Consider the following 21781-nt stretch of genomic DNA (forward strand, 5'->3'; position numbering starts at 1 on the left):
GTGCTAAGACTTAGTATCTGGCATGGCCTCTCACAGAGGCCTGGATCCGTAAGATAATTACAAGTTAATCTTGGAGAGATTTGAAGAAAAAACTTTGTAGGCAGTAAAAACAGGAAGTCCACAGGTCCAGAGTGGGACCTGCAACTGGAATGTGGTGAATTTGAGGGAACTGTAGGAGACAGAGTCAAACAGGCAGTTATACAGAGCCTTTATTACTTGTATACTTGACTTTGTGTAGAGGAATCATTCTCAGTTTTATTCGAAGAGAGCCATGAAAGTTTTGGAAGGCATTATGAGAAGAATGCCAGCAACTGAGTTTTATTTCAAGGAGTCTACTAACCAACGGAGTCTGAGTATGGAGGGATGTGTTTCAAGGATGGCTTTCAGGATACAAATTTCCCCCTTCTTGTCCTTCTTGGAACAACTTCTTTTCCCTGCCTGCTTCAGTCAGCTTCAGCTGCCTCCATTTACAGCCCACAATGGGATGTTCTCTTCTTTCTCAGGGTTGTGCTACCTTTTCGTGACTACTGTGTGGTATAGTGAGGAAGGGAATGCTCTGCCTGACCCAGAGAGAACAGATGCCCGTGAGAGTCTCCACACACACCTTCACACTTGGAGTATCCAGCATCATGCCAGTTTCTATGCTAGGGGACGGGATCCCTGCCCTCCAGAGTTTACAATCTAGTATGAGATTTAGGCATACACATAGGCAGGATATGTATGCTGCAAGGAAGAAAATGAACAGGGCTCTTTAAAAATAAAAATACCCTAGTGGGGTGCCTGGGCGGCTCAGTCGGTTATGCATCCCAGCTCTGGGTTTCAGCTCTGGTCATGATCTCATGGTTCAGGAGTGCAAGCCCTGCGTCAGGAACCACTGCTGACAGCACAGAGCCCCCGCTTGGGATTCTCACTCTTCCCCTGTCTCTGCCACACTCCCACTCACTTTCTCTGTCTCTCTCAAAAAAAAAAAATACATAAAATTAAAAAAAATAAAATAAATACTGTAGTAATAGGAGAATGCCTTTAATTTTTCTCAACTGGGTGAGCTTTGGTGGAGGTGGTAGCAACTCGAATGGGGTCTTACAGATAGTCAAGCAGTGTTCCAGGTGTAGTAAAGGCTTGGCCAAAGTCCAGAGGTGGGAAAGCTCAGAGTGCTTCTTTGAGAAGTGGATTCAGAATAAGACAGTGGTGTAAAAAAGCAGACTGGACCCAGATTCTAATATCAGATGCCAGACTGAGGTGCTTGGACGCCATGTCGTCTGTCCTACAAGTGCTCCTCCAACTAAGGTGGCCAGTGGATTTGGAAGCAATGGAAACAGTCCTATTATTGCAATGATGCAGACAAGAGGAAACAAAGGTTTGAGTAAGACTGTGGCAAGTGTGTAATGGGGTTGGGGATGGGGGTGAGTTTGGGAGGGGATAGACTGAAGCAACTGGAAAAGGGAAAACAGGGCTTTGCAATGCCAAACACAACTATAGAGTTATTGATGCTACTAACAGAGGTACATGAGATAAAAACCAAAGAGAGCCTGAATTGTAGAGAAAGACAAGGAATTTAACTATCGTTAGACTCAAACAAGCTTTATTCCTTGAAATATCAGAGGAAGTCTGAGGCTGACCAGGTAAAGCGTTGTGTTTAAACATTTTTAAAACTACCCCACGCCATGGTTATGTCCTTGAGCCATGGATTCTTATGGCTGAGAATGCTGAGCTTTCCACAGATAATAAGTACCAAAGAAAGAAACCTTCCACAGGTGTCCTTACAGTGGTAAACGTCATGGTAAGGGAGTCCTCATTCGAAGGAATTTTCTTTTGCACTCATGAAGGAACGTATGTTCCAGGATGGTCCACAGAGTGCGTTTGTTGCAACATGCCAGACATGAAAGCACCCCGAAATGTGGAACATTTCAAATGTGTGACATGGTAAAAATGTTTGCATCGCCTTGTGGACATTTCTTTAAACCTGGAGAAAAATTTTAACAGGTCCTGTTTACATTCTCAACTTCCTGTCTCTGACCTGCTACATATGCCAGGAACTTTTTTGACTTGAAATAACAACAATAAAATATTGAATGAAAACAAAAATTATTAACAATTAACAATAATATTGTTATTATTCTAAGTCAAATAGATTGACAAGCTAGTCTGAAATTTTAAAAAAAGGAAGAAATTAATGCGATTCTATCCAAGTTTTTATCAGTTTCAGCCAAGGGAACCTGACCTGTGTTATGGTAAGACATGAGATTCTATAGAACCATTCAAGGAAGACACTGGGAATGGAGGTAAGCATGTGGGTCATGTAAACACCTGGGTTCTATTACTTATATAACCTTCACTGGGAAGAGTTCGAGGGATGCCAGAGTACCCACAGAGACATCTATCAAGGAAGCATTCAGAAGAAAGCAGGCACAAACAAGTTAATATGGCTTGCTCTGTATACTTGATAAAGGCCCAGCTCTGTTCTTTGTAAGTAACAGAAACATACTTAACATGAAAAATGCACTCAGATTAGATCTGACCATTTTGAGAGGCAGGACTACAGCCTCACTGTATCTTCCACCTAGAGTGGAGTGATCTCTAAAATATTTTAGCCAACCCACGTTATCTCGAATACTCTGGATTTCACAAATGGCAGTTTATATCCAGCATCATTGCACTACTTAACATGCCACTACTTTCTTCAGGCAACCCATTTCTAATGATCATGATGCTAATTGAGATAGGACAGTTTAAAGTACTCATGCAAACAAACCTCTGGCCTTCCTCATTAAGTGATAGCTGACCTCCTGTGGGGTGTGAAATTCTGACCAGGGTTAGCCTAGTGTCCTTGAAAAGTAACCTAACTCACCATAACATCTAGGCTAAAGGTTTTTTTTTTTTAAGTAAATTACAGACATCACAACAGGAGGTTGCAGGAGGAAAGTTTGAGAAGTAGAATGATGTGCATATGAATAAAAAAGTTATATTTAGGATCGTCAGTAAATATTTTAATATTCCAAATTACACTTTTCAAGCTAAAAAAAACATTTCTACACATATTGTACTCATGTTTTGTTTTTTTCTTGTTAAAAGAGGCCCTTTGGGGCTCTTATCTGCAGACATGATACCTGTGGTTTATTTTGGAAGTTCTGTGGAAATTCCAATTCCTGTCCAAGTTTTCATCAGTTTTTCTTTGTGCTATTTAAGAAATCTTATAAATGACTAAGGCTTGAAAAGTATGTGTCTTCAAGCAAAGTTAAATTCTAATATGTAAAGTCTTTCCCACCTGCTGGTTGTCGCTCAACCCTTCTGAGCCTCCTTGTCCTCTTCTTTAGAGTGAGAGGTTAGATCAGTGTTCTCCAAAGAGTACAAATTAGGTTTCTAGTGCTGCTAATGACCATGATCTCCTAGAGGGCCAGATAAATCAAATGTCTCACTTCCTGTAAGATTAGAGAAAAGGCTGCACTTCCTACTTGGGAATTCTGAGTTTTTTTTTCACACATCTTAAATTATTAAAGAACTAAACAGAATGTTGTCAACATGATGATTATTTTGATACTAATTTAAAAGATTGCATTCTTCCAAAAACAAGTTTGTTTTGATATTGAATACCCTTCTTTGTTGGTGCTTTACCCATAAATTTAGTTTACCTATGGGTAATCCAGTTAGTGGGAGCATACTTTGCAGTTTTCCCCAGACTCTGGACCATAGAATCCTTCTTTTCACATGGCATCCCATGAAACTAATCTGTTAGGAATGACCCTAGGGGCCACTGCATCATTAGATGATCCCTAAGACTTCTTCCACCTCTAAAATTTAGAATTCTAAGATTATGGTTTGCTACTTCCCAATCTATTCACTCTGCTTTCTTTGGGGGTGGGAGGTCAGGGAAGGATGAGAAGTTTCAAAATGACTCTGTGATCTTAAATTTAGCCAAACTCTAGTCTTCCAGCATTCACATTGACCTTAGAAGGCCCTCATCTCAACTTCAGTATGGCCGGTTCTTTTTATTCTTCAAGTTGCTCAGATTAACTGAACTGTCATGAACATCAGTTCCCTATACATTGTCAGTATATCAGTAGTGTGCAAATTATGTCCTTGATTACCATTCTTACATGCCCTTTAAGCTTGTAAATAATAATATATTCTATTTGCACAGCACTTTACAGTTTGCAAATAATTTTCCTACTAATTGTCATTTACATAAATTCCTCTGTATAAATTGCAACCCATGTTATTTCTAAAAGAGCCTCACCATCCAACTTAAAATGTTATTGTTGCTAATGTTCACAACCTTGGAAATTTAGAAGCCTTCTCTTTTTATGGATATCAGTGCAATACATAAACATTATGTAAATGCGCACTTTCACACCTCATCTAGGGCAGAGAAGGTGGCCAGGAGTGAATTCGGTTCTATTAAATAGCAAACACCTTTTCCCTTCCAACTTCAGCTAGCAACCACAAAAATGCAAAGGACAACCATTTATTTCTCAGCATTTGTTTTCATGTAACAATGAGACTACTTTGTGGGAGGAGCTATTGAAAACATTTGTGTAAGATTATAAAACTTGAAAGTAACTATGGCCTAGTTCATAAAAATGGATGCTTCAAGGCCAGTGCACATGACATACCTGAGCGGTGTGGGTGTTCTATGTCAATGTAGTCCAGATACCGTTCTGTTACAGAGATTCATGGTGAAGTAGGCATTTTCTGCTAAATGCCTAACAATACTAAAGTGGAAGGTGGGAGTGAGAGCAAAGAACCGACCCAAAAAACAAACAAAACACAAAACCAAACCAAAAAAAATAAAAAGTTTTGTTCCCAGAAAAGTTTTGTCCTAGATCATCCTAGTCTAATCGTCATATAGCTCAAGACATCCTTAAGGGCATTTTGTGAATTTGAATACAGCCCACTTGCTCGGAGCAAATACAGCCCTGCACCACACTACACAGCTTGGGGAACAGACCGTGGGTGGGAATTTAGCCCCCACAACCTACCCCACCCCCCCCAGCCATCCATCTTGTATAATGAACAACTTGTAAAACCTTAGCAACCCTATGTTTTCTTACTAAGTTAAGCAACTGGGCATCACAAGAACCTGCAAAGCACTGAGAAGGGGACTTCGTCTAAATGAAAAGTAAAACTAAAACTATCTAAAACTGTAGATAGTTTTAAAAACCATTTTATAGCATGCCCCTGAAATTATTTAACAAAACTCTAATCTGTGGGTGGAAGAACTAAGTGTAAGTGTCAACCCACTGGAAGACCAGACCTGCAGTGTAGACGGGGCTGAAGCAGAGGTAATTATTTGGTCTGGGCTTGGCAAAGTGGCATATAGTAAAAATGGTATTTCTCTAGTTAACCACCTATTATATACGTACTATCTGTCAGATTCCTGGACAGTAAAAAGTAGAAATAGAATATAGTCCCTGTTTTCAAGAATTAAACATCTTTTTTTTTTTAAGTTTATTTTAAAGAGGGAGAGAGCAAGCGCGGTGGGGGGGGGGGGGCATAGAAAGAAGGGGCAGAGAATCAAAGCAGTATTTGTGCTGACAGAAGAGAGCCCAATATGGGGATGCAGATCTCAAACTCACAAGCTGTGAGGTCATGACCTGAGCCAGAGTCGGACACTTAAACTACTGAGCCACCCAAGTGCCCCCTCAAGAGGCACTTGATGAGATAGCTGAGCAAGGAAGAAGAGGAGAAGAGGGAAAGTGGACAAAATCCATTACCTCTTAACTGTCTTATTTATTGGGCCAATAAGGCTATGTGAATATAGTTGGAGAATCCCAGGGGATAACATACAATCCACTGCTATATCTTGGGTACAGAGTAGGGGCTCACATATTTGTTGACAGAACTTGTGATGAATCCAATGAGACTTTTTTTTTAATGTTTATTTATTTTTTGAGAGACAGAGCATGAGTGGGGGGAGGGGCAGAGAGCAAGGGAGTCACAGATTCCAAAGCAGGCTCCAGGCTCTGATCTGTCAGCACAGAGCCTGAGGCAGGGCTCGAACTCATGAACCTTGAGCTGAACTTGGATGCTTAACCGACTGAGCCACCCAGGCGCTCCCCAATGAGAGTTTTAAAGGGACAGAATTAAAGAGTTTCTGGGGTCCCTACAACATAAGCCAGGCGTATGTTCTTTTGCACATGGAGAGTATCACTTATCTGGGTATATTTGTAATACTTAATTCTTTAAATTGAAAGGTATTCTTCATCTCTTAGCCTTGATATTTAATGTGAACAAACTCTCTGGCTCAAATATATATTTGTATGACAGTGGCAGGATTTAAAACCTGTACAGTTTTCTGGATATTGAAAAAGCATGGTATCTTTTAAAGAGATCTCACTGGAAAAGAGCTCACGCAAGGTGATTTCAAAGATGCTTTGTTGTAATGACCACTCTTACTCAATTGTTTCTACAGACCATAAACAAGACTGAAGAATGTTTGTCTGAAACTTTGCCTTGAATGAAGAAACTTCGTTGAACAGGAAGTTGGCTTCCAGTTTGCACAGGCGTCGATGGAATGCTTTTTTTTTTTTTAATTTTCTACTTTACCCAGTGAAAACAAAGTGTTTTTATGTGCTGTGCAAATGGTTCCTTCATGTGGTCTGACGGTTTATTTTTGCCATTTTTTTAATTAAAGGAAAAAATTCCAGAAGAGGAAACAAACAAAAACCAACAACAAAACAAAACATGGAAGGTTGACATTTTATCTGGAAGAACATTTGAATTCAGAACTTACCAGAAGATGTAGATAGATTTTTTTTTTATAAACAGAAAATCAGATGTCAAGAGGTGGGCAAAGCAGAAATGGAAACAAATTGTCTTCCTCTGTAATTAAGCTACTTTTCCTTTTCTCCTTTTTGTTTAAATCTAGTGGCTTGGTTTTTTATTTTATTTTTTTCTTAGAAATATTTAGGTAAGATTTATCTTGAATCTTAATTGCCTTAATTTTAAGGACGTCAAAGGCTCTCGAGGCAAGCTGTCAACGTCTTGTTAAAAAAAATTTCAAGAAAGAATTGAAATACTGTGCCGGCTTTAACTGGTACAGAAGTTTAAGACTATGAGTTTTTAGGGTGAAAAAAAACTGTACAGTTTAAAAGAAAATGTTTTTCTTCATTTGAAGAAAATTTGTTGATAAAAGAAACCATGGCAACTGCAAGAATTGGGAAAATGCTGGGACTTTTCATGAACTTTGTCTTAAGTGTTGAATCATTCTAGAAGGCTAAAACATTTTACGGTAAAGTTATTAATGTTGGTTTAAAAACAACTGCATTAGAAATAATGCGTGTTTGGGGGGCAGAATGCAGATTTTTTTAATTTACAAAGCGTGATCGCTAGCAAAAGCATTAGTGCTTTTTATCTGCAGTCTTTTTTATGAGCTTTACAAAGTTTTTAGTCAGCTTTGCTTGTCACATTGCAAAACCTAGCTTAAGAGCATTAAAAAAAAAAACTTAAGTAGATAGGAGCTTATGGTCAAAAAGTGCAAAAAAACAAAAAAACAAAAAAACAAAAAAAGCAATAGATAGAGAAATTGTTGACAATTTCTGTAGTCTTTCCTAGTTGTGATCAAATTCAGCCTATGGATGGCCTATTTTATACCAAAGATGAAGTGGCACCCTATTGCAGTCCAGAAGATAGAGGTTGTTTTCCTTTTCTTCTCTTTTCTTTTTAAAATTTTATTTGACTTACATGGCCGGACCAGTTCTTACTTTGTTGTTTGTTTAAACTACCTTCCACTGGTGTTTTACATACTGCAAAACAAAACAAAAAGGGGTTTTGTTTGTGTTTTTCCTTTTAATATGCATTTGTTGATAATACGCAGACGCTTGCACCTGCTGTGTTCAGCGGTTTGAGCATGAAGAGTTCTGGATACCAACTGACAGAGCCAAATGGCTGTATATTCATTCCATGAGCTTTTTTGGTTCCTTACTAGCTCTCTTGAGTCATGACACCTGTATTGATGGCCACCAGTAAGCTGAGACACTTGATTAACAGGTTGAAATTCCTTTATGTGAACACTCAACTAAAGATACTTCCCGAACTGGTCTGAAAGTCACTTGTCAAAAAAGCGTAGTGATATTCTGTGAAGTGATGAGTGGTCTCCTGAAAAGGTCTCACTGTATTTGTAATTATAGTCTTCCTTCTCAAGTCCAACACCTCTAGGTTTTATCTTCTCACCTCAGTCTTTGTTATCATTTGCCATGAACAGCCACCTTGATTCTGCAATTGGGGAGGGGATATCTTCTTTTTGCCTCCTTTCATTGTATTCCCATACCCTGGTGTTGTCAGAAGAAGGACAAAAATAGACCTTTTTATTTCAATTTAACTCTCTGAGGCAAGTAGGACCAATAAGATTGAGGATTCTATTAGTGGAATTTAGGTAAGCTTTTAAAATGCTAGTTGACAATCAAGAAATTGTATGATTTATATTAATAAGAACCAAAAGAGTTGGGTTTGATCAATCATTAAAGCCAAAGGAGATATATTTGCATTGAAGATGATGCAAAACTTTGCCTAAAATGAATTGAGTTAACAAACACCTTGGCATATTTGACTCATGGAACCCATGTTCAACCTGTTAAGGTTTTACCTGAGATTAAGACCAATGGAACTTTGTTCACTGAACCGTGCACTAGAATTGCTTCCCGAATGGATCATTAGAATCAAATAGGTGAAAGTCTTTTCACAAATTAAGTCAAGAGAACTTGTCTTAGTCCAGAAAGAGGAGGGAAATGCATTAAGTGCACTGTAAAAGAAAACAGGGTAGGCTTTTAAAGATGAAAAAAGCTTTAAAAGGCAAATCATATCCCCGTTACGTCAATATCAGTAATGAGTTTGGCTTGTATGACACTGTCAATATTCCACTATTTATGATCTGTTAACAAAAGCCTCGTGCTGAAATGGGCCCGTTTCTCTTATTTGAAACCCCATGAATTAGAAGCTTGAGTCTAGGGAGTGACTCCCTATCTTTGCAGTCAAATTAGAGGCAAAATGTATCCAAGAAAATGTAGCATGTGCTACAGAGAAATTCCATCTGGTGACACCCATCCTTGATGGTTTTCCATGCTTTAGAGAGAATCCTAGATTTATACTTTCTTCTGTTCCATCCTTCAGCTTCTCATGTATTTCAAGGGTGGCACTTAAGTTTTACCTTTGAGAAGTGGGCCCCTGAGTTACAGGGGGTAAAAGCGAACATGTGTAGCAACTGTGTTTTTTTGTTTCTCTTTTTCAGTCTCTGAACTCTTTGTATAAATAAGGATTATCCTGGGCATAATTCATTTGAATATGAAACCAACATGCTTTCTTTTGTTTCTGTAAAAAACAAAAAAAAAAAAAAAAAACAAAAAAAAAAACAAAAAAAAAAACCTTAATGTGATACAAAGAAAGTCTCATTTACGCAATCAACAATGAGGCTAAGAGGTAGCTACCATGTGGCTGATGAATGTGCCTAGGTAACTTCCTGTTTCTATTCAAAACTACTGCTTTATTTATACATTAAGAAACATTTTTTTCAACTATGAAATTTCAATGATCTCAATTTTTTTAAGCCACTTCAGGCACAAGGAAATTACCTGTCATTTTATGTCCATGTGTGTTTTATGTTTGGATTTTTTATATCATGCCATTCTAGGAAATATCTTATTTCAAACCAAAAAGAAAAAAAAAGAAGAAGGAAAAATGACACATGTTCAAATTTGCATCTGTCATCCTACCTATAATTGTTTTAAGAGTCAAGTCTGGGGGAATAAAAAAAAAAGCATCAACAGGTAAGCAGCATTATATTCTATGAAAAATAAAACAAACCAAAATACGTGTTCAATACATGAAGACATCAGAATCCTAATTTCATCAGCAATCTATATTGTGATTTTAATCCTATTTAGGACTCTATTTTTTTTTTAAGTGTTCTAGCTCATCAGATTCCCAAACATTTATTCAGATACTAACATTTTTCCTTTCAACTTAATTGCCAAGACTTCTAAACATCAGGAAACAAACCAAAGCCACAGTCCAAATGGGATAAATGTTATCTTACCCAAACTCTAGTTACATGGTCAGGGGAGCAGAGGGTTTTCTTTTAATAATGATAAGGTCTTGTCAGGGAGACAGATTATGCATAGTGATTCAATACATGGCCATGTCTTCTGAAGACGTCTTAGACCCTATGTAACCTAAAAGTAACAGGAGCAGGTGCTGGTGACTGTCCAAGACTGGCACGTCTTGATTATTGCAAGTGACATAATATTCTCAAAACAAAAATCATCTACTGACTTCAGTCTGGCCAGGGTTAGTTTGTCTCCTTGTCTCCATGCTTCACTTGAATCAATTCTTCCTGTGAGTTTAACAGATCTGCCACATTCGACAGCATATAAGACTCACTTCCACCCATTCTAGTGAAAAACCCCATGGTATTAAAAGCACTCATGTTAGAGATGGAAGGCTGAGAGCAGAAAAAGGTTGGATGGAGCAGGAAGTTCACTGTTAGTGCAGAATACATCAACCCCTCGCAAAACTGCGTTACAATCATTTCAATTCATACGTGACAAAAAAATAATAGATTTTTTCCTAAAAAAATTTTTATTTGAATATTTTGGATGTCTATATATACCTCTATGTCTTTTACAGCAGCCTAAACTCCCCATTAATGAAGAGTAAGCTTTGATTTAAATAGCACTTTTTCAGTCTTCATAACTCAGAAGTTTCAATGGACTGTCTAGACAGATTACAATGTTAGTAGGAAACTAAAAATACATTTGACAATTCAGTCTCATTCTTAATTTGCATGTAGAAGCCACTACAGATGAGCTGATCAGCAGAGAGAAATTCTTAAGTGAGTTTCAGCGATACGTGTTTTTAGATTGTTATAAAATCAAATAAAGGGTAATATTTATGTACACGTATAAGCAACATTCAGCACATTTGAGGAGTCACACTTCATAACAAAGTTTAAACATGTCACACATAGAGCCTTGATCTACATTATCTTGTCCACAGTAGGGAGTGAAGGATGAGATTTTGTTTTTTTGTACCGTTGTGGCTGGCATCCTTCAGAATTTTGAGCTCACGGAGACTGATGGCATATCACTGCAATCTGAGGGACTAACGGAATTCAAACAGGCTCATTGACCCTGTACACAGTACCCTTCCTATGGCAGAGTGATAATGGGATCTCAGTAATGAATCGGTTTGTTACACATGACATCCACTGTGGCACTGGAAGACGGTGGAGTCTAACTCAAATTAATGTTTCTTACCCAATATTCTTAAATATGAAATCAGTCCCTTAATTCAAGCACACTTGGTCATAGCTGTCCTTTGTGGCCTGTACAGAGTTCAGGAAAGTACAGAGCTAAACACAAGACTCGTGTGTGGCCCCAGGACCTTTTCTTATGTGACAAGGGAGCTCACCCCAGATTGGTGGCTTCTTTTTATCTTTGGTGTCATCCCCCGTACATATGCTCCCTGTCACACACACAAAAAAGATGGATAGCTTCTCAATAGTCCTTTCTTTGTATTGCTGAAAGGGAAAACGAACATTCTAAGTAAAGTTTCTTCCACTCAGGAAGCTTTAAAGCTGGAAGAGAGCTGAGATCGAGCTTGGAGTCTGTGGAAAGAACCTCAAGGCCACTGAGTCACGCTTCTCTTCCACTTTATTCACTGCAGTTAGTTAACTTCCCTGATAACTGAGTCTTGCAGAAATACAATCACTCTCAATTTTAGAAGGGCTGTCTACCCTGTAGGTTGGTTCTGTCTTCTCAACTATTAAGGTCTTGGGCTCTCTTTCCTTTTATTAACATTTTACCCTGCAGGTGGAAGAGAAACATTTGGAAATCAAATTCAAATCAGTCTGTTTCTTTGTTAAGTATTGATTTACTGAAGGAGTTTAAAATCATTGGTAAAACCATCAGTGTACTATAGACCTTGGAGTTTTATTAGCCGTAAGTCTCTTTTCCATCCACCACAAATAATTGAGAGTTGGCTGTATTGTTGCAAATGCAAAGGGGAAAAAAAAAAACAACAACAACTGTAGCAAAGTATTTAGCTTCTCTCAAAAGAAAGCTGTTTTGGTTTCGTTCAGTATTGAAATTTTAACCAGATGAAAAGGTCAACTCCAAATTGAGTTATGAGAATACAATAGCATCTCTTGGTTAAATATACACTCATCCCTATTTTAAATCTTTGGCAAAAAAAAAAAGGAATCATTCTGTTATTTTTTTTATTTTGCATCACTGTATTAAGGCTGAATGATCTGGACACTCCAGTGGATTTTTTTCTGATCATTTCAAATTTAAGTAGTGTCCAAAGTGTAACTTTAGTGTTATGCTTTGTATTAATCCTCTGGTCTTAGATTATTGAGAAAGATGCTCTGTCCTCCTCCCCAAAACGTTTCATTTCCTCATATATGGAAAAATGAGTTATTTCATACTTTTCAGGAACTATAAAAACTATTTCAAAGAGACGCTTGAAAAAGTTTTCTCCATTCTGGAAATTAATTCTTCCATTGATTTGAAAACAAGTGGAATATAATTGGAACCTTAATTTAAAAAAAATACATGTAAAAGTGTACTTGCTATAAAATACCCAGTTTCTTTAAAAAATATGGGACACAGCTTCTTTTAAAACCCTTGTTTTAGGCCATATTTGACTTCATGGAATTTCTGAAACATCATTCAATTCTGACTTTATTTAAGAGCATTTTGTACTGCTGTCTCTGTCATGGAAAGTTCTGTAATTCTATGGTGTTTCCGGTTTTATTTTTAATTTTTTCATCTGTACCACAGTCAAATTAGCTACCATTTCCCCCATTCCTTGGGCTTTCTGTAGATCAGTGGATGTTAGGTTTAAACTTCTGTTTTCTTTGATGAAGCTTTCAATAAAAAATGAAAATAAAATCAATCAAGAAGACTGTTGTGTTTTTCTTCACTGTTCCAGAGATGGGTTAGAGTAAGGACTGTTGAGAGGGAGCAGTCTCAATTGGGGATTCTGCTGGATTCCAGCAGAATGCCTAAAACAGAACATCCCTGGTAACAAAAAAAAATGAAAGACGAAGGAGCATTCTATTCATGCGACAGACTGAGAAAATCCCTACTCGGGCTTGGCCGGGGGCGGGGGGACCATTTAGGTCTTCCTAACCTCACACACTTTTCCTACTCTCTGCTTTAGAGATAGTCCAGTTCTTGTCTCCAAACATTCTTGCCATCTGCCAACTACCTGGTGCATTTTTTTGTCCAGGCCAGGAGATACAGAGATATACATAATAAATTCCTTTTGACATCTGCAGTTTGTATCCCTACAATGATTAAATCCAGGTCAATCAAGATCAAAAGTGTCCAGGGGATCCTGGGTGGCTCAGTCAGTTAAGCATCTGTAAGCATCTGACTTCAGCCCAGGTCATGATCTCATGGTTCATGAGTTCGAGCCCTGTGTCTGGCTCTTCGCTGACAGCTTGGAGCCTGGAGCCTGTCTGCCCCTCCCCCACTTGTGCTCGCTCGCTCTCTTTCTCTCAAAAAATAGGGGCACCTGGGGGGCTCAGTCAGTTAAGTGGCCGACTTCAGCTCAGGTCATGATCTCACCCTTGGCAAGTTAGAGCCCCGCATCGGGCTCTGTGCTGACAGCTTGGAGCCTGCAGCTTGGTTTAGATTCTGTGTCTTCTCTCTCTCTCTTCCTCCCCTGCTCACACTCTGTCTCTCAAAAATTAATAAAGATTAAAAAAAATGTCTTTAAAAAAATTCTTTTTTTAAAAAGTGTCCATTTCTCACGTGATGGAGAACACTGGTGAGCAAATAGCAGAAACTATACTTCTGTGGCCCAGAACCATCTAAGCTAACCTATTCAAGGGCCACAAATATCGCATGCTGTAATACGTATCTGCTGTTGTTCGAGAATACCTAATTCTACAGAACACAAGGAAACAAGTGAGTTAAATGAAATTCATACAATGTGTTAAACACAGCAAATGAAGTAAACATAAAATAGACTTTAAGACATAAAATAAGTAAGGTATGTGAGCATGAACAAAAATAGAAATGGAAAGATCAAGGAAACACTATATATTTATGATGCACTAAATATACATGAAGTACCATGTATTCATGATACACTAAATATCCATAAGAAATATGAGGCACTCAATATTTTTGAGGTCTTAATCTAGTCACCCTCAGGCACAGATAGCAGCCTATCAGGCTAATTGGTGAATTTCAATTACCTGCCCTTGCTTCTTTCAGATGGAGCCTATTTCACTAGCTTCTTCCTTCTGTGGCCTGCCTTGCAACATACAATCAGCGGAGAAGGATGATGTAGTGGAGGGAGAGGTGGGATATATGAACACTGCAGAACTCTTTTATTTAATGTTTATTTATTTATTTTGAGAGAGACAGAGCACAAGCAAGGGAGGAGCAGAGAGACAGGGAGAGAATCCCAAGCTGTCTCGATGCTGTCAGCACAAAGCCCAACTCGGGGCTCGATCCTACACAGTACAAACTCATGACCTGAGCCAAAACCAAGAGTCAGACGCTTAACTGACTGACCCACCCAGGTGCCCCTGAACATTGCAGAACTTTTAACTCTGTGGCCTTCCACTCCTCTTGAACCCTATCCTCAATGAGTTAACCTTACCCGTGGCTTTCCTCTTGCTTCTTGCCATGGGTTTTTAATGGATTTCATAAGCCCTTGCTCTCAGCATTTGACCTGTGAACCTTTCTGTTATGTGACCTCTAGTATAACTTGCATGACAATGTACACAAAGGCTCCTACTGCATCAAGGTCATTTCTCATATGACATCTTCATACTTTATACTCTAAGCATCCAAGAGAGGATATGGAAAAAGCTAATGAACCAGTGTCGGGATCTAAGAATGTATTGCATATATACTTTTCCCTGTATGTGTAGCAGTTCATGTTGTACTTCTTGGCAGAAGAAGAAGAAGAAGAAGAAGGAAGAGAAACCTACAAGAATGGAATTATTGAAGAGTATAAGAAAATAAGAATGGAATGAAGACCTTTAAATTAATTTTACTTATGTTCCATCAGAGTTCTTTTTAGAGCATCATTCTTTTTTATTTTTTTAACTTTATTTATTTATTTTGAGAGAGAGTGTGCATGCAGGGGAGGGGCAGAGAGAGAGGGAGAGAGAATCTGCACTGTCAGAGCAGAGCCCTAGGTGGGGCTCAAACTCACAAATGGTCAGATCATGAGCAGAGTCAAAGTCAAGAGTCTGACAATTAAATGACTGCGCCACCCAGGTGGCCCGCAATGGTTCCTTTTTGTTTTTTGTTTGTTTTTTAGTAATGACAGATTTTGAAGAAGATAATAATACCAGCACCACTACCTGTATGCACAAAATGTTCACTTCAAATTGCAGGATATTTAGAAACTTCCTGAAAAGTATGCTGAAGAATCCTTGGTTTCAAAACATAAAGATAAGAGAAAAAAAGACCAGAGAATGAAGACACAAGCTACATTTATAATGGTGTCCCTGGTGCATTAAATAATCATGATTTTTTTTACCTCGTATCTATGTATTTTATAGTTTACAAATTATAAACTTTATAACTTATTCTAAGAAGTGAGTGTTCCTCCAATTCTCAACAATTTCAATAAAACTAACATTCTATAGTGCTTTTTTGTAAAGGGATGCTGAGAGAGATAATTCTTTTCTCTGATTTCCAAAGTTAGTGAAGTGAAAAGTAATACAGCTCAAACTTAATCTCAGAAGATGGGTTATGTTTGGATTTTCAGTAAGTGAAAATTATTCACAATAATGATGAAAAAGTCTTCCATATATCAAAAGGCTATCTTTTCATTTAAACCCTCAGAAATGGGGGGAGCTGCCTACCGTCTCAAGAATTTTCTCCTACCCTTAGGACGTTGCAGGTTACTCTTGTGATAAAGCAGTCACCAGGTGGCACTGTGGAATTAGTCTCCAATGGATTCCACACCCACACCCCAGACCTCTCATTCCTACCAGAACCAATGACATGAGGTATGGCTGTAAGAGCAAGAGTCCCCATCACTGAACCTTTGTTCTGTGCCAGGATCTGTGCCACACGCCCCACATACTTGAGGTCACACAACCCTCACAAGACTGCTCTGCAGTAGGTGCTGCCACTGCCTCCATTTTCCAGATGAGGCTTAGAACTATAGATGATCTAACCATGGACTTACATCTAGGAAGGGCTAGAGTATGCTTTTAAAAACAGATCCAGGGGGCCTGGGTGGCTCAGTCAGTTGTGTCCAATTTTTGATTTCGGTTCAGGTCATGATCTCGTGGTTTGTGGGTTCCAGCCCCACATCAGACTCTGTGCTGACAGCATAGAGCCTGCTTGTGATTCTCTCCCTCTCTGTCTCTCTCTCTGCCCCTCCCCCACTTGCACACATGTGTTCTTTCTCTCAAAATAAATACATAAATGTTAAAAAAATTAAAACAGATCCAAACTCTTAACCCCTGAGTTCTTAGGTCTCCTCTTCTACAATGACTTTGGGAAATGCCAATGTGAGAGGTAATTTTCTTCCCATTTTTTTTTTCAAATGTTTATCTTACATGGCCTGGTATTTTGTCATTTCTGTGGAAGAGGACATTGGGCGTTCATTCTAATCACTTTGGTCACAGAAACCCAACACAATTCACATTTTCCATCCCAGAAATAACTTGCTGTTTCAATCATCTCTGTGATTTGTTCTGGAAAGAAAGGATCTAGCTACCAAATAGATAGGCATAACTTTTCATGGATTCATTCATTTAACAGTCCCTGGCACATGGACACTCCATAAATATTTTAATGATAAATAGAAAAGACATGGTTCTTGTCTACAAGGATGTCACATTCTAGTAGGTTCTGGTTTATGACAACATTTTAGCATGAAATAAGATCAGGGAATTATTTGAGCATTACATTTAATCTTCCCATGGCTTGATGCAAAGTAGACGGAAAACTTCCTGATCTGAACGCAGTCATACCTTCTCCCATCCACACACATGGAAGGTCTTCTAACACCCTTGCTGTTGCTTCTCCCCTAATTTGGTTCCTCAGTAGAGTGGCCGAAAATTTTACTGTTACCCTTTCCCCAAATCATCTGGGCCATTCAACTCTTTTCACATCAAGGAGAATGGAATCTGCCATTCTGAGCTGCTTATAAATCTATTATTTATGACCACTGATCTTTCCACAATCATGCAAGACAGGTGCTGCCTTCTTTCTTTCTTTCTTTCTTTCTTTCTTTCTTTCTTTCTTTCTTTCTTTCTTTCTTCTTCTTTCTTCTTTCTTTCTTTCGAGAGCAAGAGGGGGAGAGGGGCAGAAGGTGAGGGAGGGAGAGGGAGAGAGAATCTCAAGCAGACTCCATGCTCTGCATGGAACCCAATGCGGGACTCATTCCTATGACCCTGGGATCATGACCTGAGCCAAAATCAACAGTCAGATGCTGAACCAACTGAGCCACCGGGTGCCTTGGTCCTGCCACATTTTAAACCTGAGGGAATTGGGGCTTTGAAAAGTTACATGACTTGGCCATGTTTTCCTAATATAGATAGGATCCAAGCTCAGAATCAGCTATATACAAAGCCAAAGATTTGCCTCTTATATCATGCTGGGTCCACTGATATGACCTGAAAAGATACATTATTGATCCAAAATAACTTTACTATTACCTGGCCTTTGACCAATATAATTTTATTCTTACAGGTATATTGCAAAATATTGGGGAAAGTGCTGGACAAGCAGTGAAAAGATCTTGGATCCTCACTTTAGGCATACCCTTTGCTAAACATTTTTTCCTTTCTAAAATTCAACTTCTTTATCTATCAAAATGTATACCTTTGCTCTAGGTTTTTTGTTTGTTAACAACAAAATGATTTATGTGCAACACGGCCCAGTCTCCATCACTTCACACTAGTACAGTAGAGAAGAGTTACCCTGCAAATACCCATTCCATTCAGGGCAGAACTCCATGCATCCCAAGACAGCAGACCCATCTCCCTCAGAGACCCATGCCCAGAGCCAAGCTGAACGCACAAACAGACCAGTCACAACCATCCAGCTTCCCATCTGCAGTCTTCTACCCTCTCCACCTTCAGTCAGGCCACCTCCCAGCCTCTAAGCCACCAGGGAACTTCCTTTGTGAGGTGATTAACCCCACACAGGTATCACATAAAACAAGAGATTACTCTGTGGAATTTGTTGTATAGAAACTTTTAAATGACTGCCCGCTACACACACATAACCCTGATTGCAATGACCACTCTTCCTCTGTTCATAGATGTGGCGGTTTTGAAGTGAAGGCCCCCCAGCTCCACACTCATTTCCTTACGCCCTTATTGAAGGCTCCCGTCCTCATTCAAGATAGGAAGGAATCTGCATACTTCCTCAGGCTCAGAGGCTGAGAGGAAGAGCCCTGATAGCTTAAGGAAAAATTTCCTTCCTCTGTTGCCCTAAAAGATGTTTCTGGGGATCTTTGCCAAAAAGTTTTCTGGTTCGTTCCAGAAAAGTTGTATTAGAGTTGGAGGACAGCCAAGCACAGAGGCAGACAGCCTTTCTGATTAGGTACTAAGTTTGAGGCTACAGGATGCGCAGAAAAGGAGGATAAAAACCCAAGTTGCTCTCTTCATCAGCTCTGCTAGCAAGCCTCAGAAGATGGATGCTAAGAAGATCCCACCTTCCCCAAGCTTTGGTGGGACAATTCCTAAAATTCTGCTATCACGGATTGGTCGCTTTTGGCAAAGTCACAATGAAAGAGACAAGAAAATAGAAAGGGCATTTCCAAAGAAACACTTTACCTCTGAGTAGGGCCAGAACCTACTGATGCTTGGTAACAGAACTGGTTTTTTTTTTTTTTTTTTTTTTTAATAAAATGAGGAGCTCATAAATGGGGGGAAAGACTTAAGACAACAATTAAGACAAGGAACAGAACCCACAGATTGGACAGAGAATCACTGTGGTGCTAACTTTGATACTTGTTTATGGAGAAACCCTTCTCCAGTTTCTCAGGAACCCTGGGCTAGCTGCACCATGCTGTCAGTTGCATGTGCAGTCATATCCTCATTCTCCTTCAAGAAACTCCCATTTGCCTCCATCAGAAGGATGCTAATGGGAACATACAAGGGACACAGGAGGGGTGAGGGACACGCTGGTCTACCTGCTCATTAACACGGTTCTGGTTGATGGCATGATTGGTACAATTGAGACTACAACCTAGTAGTACCTGAGGGCAGATTCCTGTACAGGAGTTTGGGGTGTAGAGATGGGGAGCAATGATCCAGTGGCTGCAGCCCAGCTGGCGGAAGCTGATGTGGAAAGGGTTGAGGGACCCTGGGTAGTTTCAGGTCCTTCATGTTCCAGGGAAGGGCCAGGAACCTCAGGCATGACACTACCTGCTTTCCAGACCCTCTGCAAGAGGAATGTCCCTTTCCATGAACTCCTCCAAGTCTCTGGGGAAGTTTGGCCTTCTAGACACTTTTTGTGAGTGCTATTGAAATAGAGTAACAAGAAGGCCATGTCACTGGAGCTCAGGAACCTCACTACCTTTTGGCTGCTGACACAGGAAGTAGAGTTGTAGAACTCAGCACTACTTGTGACTCCAGAGCCTTTGCCACATGGGTTGTGTGATATGTGTCTCTGTCCAGCTTTGGTGGTCAGGGAAACCTGACCTGTGAGGAACATCTTCCTGAAGAAGGAAAGTGGTTGGTTGGGCTGGCTCCCCTGGATAAAAGCTCCGCGTGGCAGAAGAGGTGGAAGTAAGCTAAGTGGTGTAGATGGCGGGAAGCCATGGTGATTCTGAATAGTTAGTATGGTTTGGTCTCAGGAAAGCTCAGGGTCTGCACACCAGAGGCTTCTGAAATGCCTTCCTGCATGGCCGAGGGCCTTACCAGGCTCTCAATGATAGCCCAGTTGTGCAGTTCTCCAGACTGTCCCAGCATGTCAGCTGAATGCCGGTACAACTCCAGCATGTACCACAGGGACATCCTAGGACCAGTAGCTTCCTCTGCTGTTTGCCAGGGGCTTGTTCTAATAGCTTCCCAACCAGGGAAGATAGGTGCTTCAGCCAAGAGGGCAGTAGAAGGCTTCCTTACCTTTACCATTTAAACCCTCTGTTCCATAAAAAGCACCAGTCCCCAAAGGAGCCATCTACAGATGCTGGGGAGGACCACCTTGAAAGGCTTGGTGTTCAGCCACATGCTCCATCCCCAGCCCAAAGGATGTCACTCTGACCCTTTCCTTCATATCCGTAACCACATCCTGGCTCCACCACCACAAAACATAGGGCAAGGAAGGAAAAACAAGTGGGCAAGCAAGCCCCACGTCCCTTCCTCTGGGAGGATCTCCAATGGAAGTCTCCTCATTTGGCCTCTTTGCATTGAAACAAACACAAATAGCAGGTGAGACAAGGCAGCATGCCTCTCCTGCTCTACTAACCTGAGTAAGATAGTACTTACTCAGAGGCTGAGGTAATTCAAAGAGAGGAACCCATTCCAGGACCTGCTCCCTAGACTTACCCCCTTGAATGGAGAAAAAAAAAAAAAAGAAAATGATTTTTGTTTGTTCTTTATTGTTTTCCCCCACAGGAGAGATGGGTATGGATGGAACTTATGGCAGAGGCTTTTTTCTTTCCCCCAGCCAACACCGTGAAGGACAAAGGACACTTTATCAAGAGACTCCTTCATCTTCCCAGGTGGAGTTCAGGGAGGAAAAGCATTCAAGAAGGTACAAATCCCATTACATCTGCAGCTCCAACAGGGCCACACTCTCGCTGTAGCCCACGGGGTCTTTAGCAACTCATTTTGAAGTCTTAACTGAATCTCATTATGGGGCTTCTGTGGTATACTGGGCTGAACTAAATACCACTCCATCCCCAAAAAGATATGTTTAACTCCTCTCCCCCAGAATCTACGAATGTGACATTATTGGGAAACAGCATCTCTAATGTATTCAAGTTAAGATGAGTTCATACTGGGTTATGTTAAATTCTAAATCCATTATCACTGATACCTTTATAAGAAAAGGGGCATTTAGACACAGAGGCACACACAAGGGAAGATAGTCACTTGAGGACAGAAGCAGCAATTGAAAAGACAAAGCTACAAGCCAAGAGATGCTGAGGATTACCGAAAGCCACCAGAAGCTGGGAGAGAGGTGTGGAACAGATTCTTCTGTAGAAACTCGGAGGAGCATGGCCTGCGGACACCTTGATTTCAGATTTCCAACCTCCAAACCATGAGAAAATTAATTTCTATTGTTTGCAATTCCTGGTTACATCAGCTTTAGGAAATGAAACATCCAGAGAATCTGCTCTAAGCAAACAGATGGTTGTTTGCTGGTTTCCTTAACAGGTACCTGTTATCCCAGATTTTACTTTAGTGGGTTGTCCCGTGACTTCAGTTTTCGGAGGGTTTCAAGAAGAGTCATGAATCCTCAACCTTTTCAACATTGTCAATGATGTATGTGGGGGAGCTTTCCAGCTCTCTACATGTCTGAGCTGAAACTGGAATCCTCAATTATGTTCACTCATCATTTCAAAACCTTACACAAAGGTTCTTAAATGAGACATTGTACTCCAAGGCTAATCGGGAAGAGGCAAAAAGAGAAGACCTTTGGCTTCTCTAAGCGGTAATTTCTGTTTCCCAACTGCTTTCCAATCTTTTGAACCCACACTCCTCAAAAAAAAAAAAAAAAAAAAAAACACAAAAAACCAAAAAACACAAATCACGAAAAGAAAAGATGGTACAAGAACAAAGAGCTCTATACTGTCCCACTCTCCATCGTCTGGTATGGGTGTTGAAGAAATCATCCATCTCCTG

The 21781-nt window shown here is 39.9% G+C and overlaps 1 protein-coding gene and 1 long non-coding RNA gene across 11 annotated transcripts in view; one reads left to right on the forward strand and one right to left on the reverse strand.

Moving 5' to 3' along the window:
• The window catches only part of RBMS3 (RNA binding motif single stranded interacting protein 3), a 1326374-nt gene extending 1313486 nt beyond the window's left edge, over window positions 1-12888 (forward strand). For all 7 annotated transcript variants that reach the window (XM_023260642.2, XM_045036413.1, XM_023260637.2 and 4 more), the window contains one exon: window positions 6410-12888. In XM_023260642.2, the coding sequence (XP_023116410.2) occupies window positions 6410-6416 (7 nt within the window). In that variant the 3' untranslated portion in view covers window positions 6417-12888. The remainder of the gene's footprint in view (window positions 1-6409) is intronic.
• LOC109491556 overlaps window positions 1-21781 on the reverse strand; it is a 93698-nt gene that overhangs the window by 59188 nt on the left and 12729 nt on the right. The gene's annotated exons all lie outside the window — the stretch shown is intronic.

Source organism: Felis catus, chromosome C2 (genome assembly GCF_018350175.1).
Source record: "Felis catus isolate Fca126 chromosome C2, F.catus_Fca126_mat1.0, whole genome shotgun sequence".
NCBI classification, from domain to species: domain Eukaryota; kingdom Metazoa; phylum Chordata; class Mammalia; order Carnivora; family Felidae; genus Felis; species Felis catus.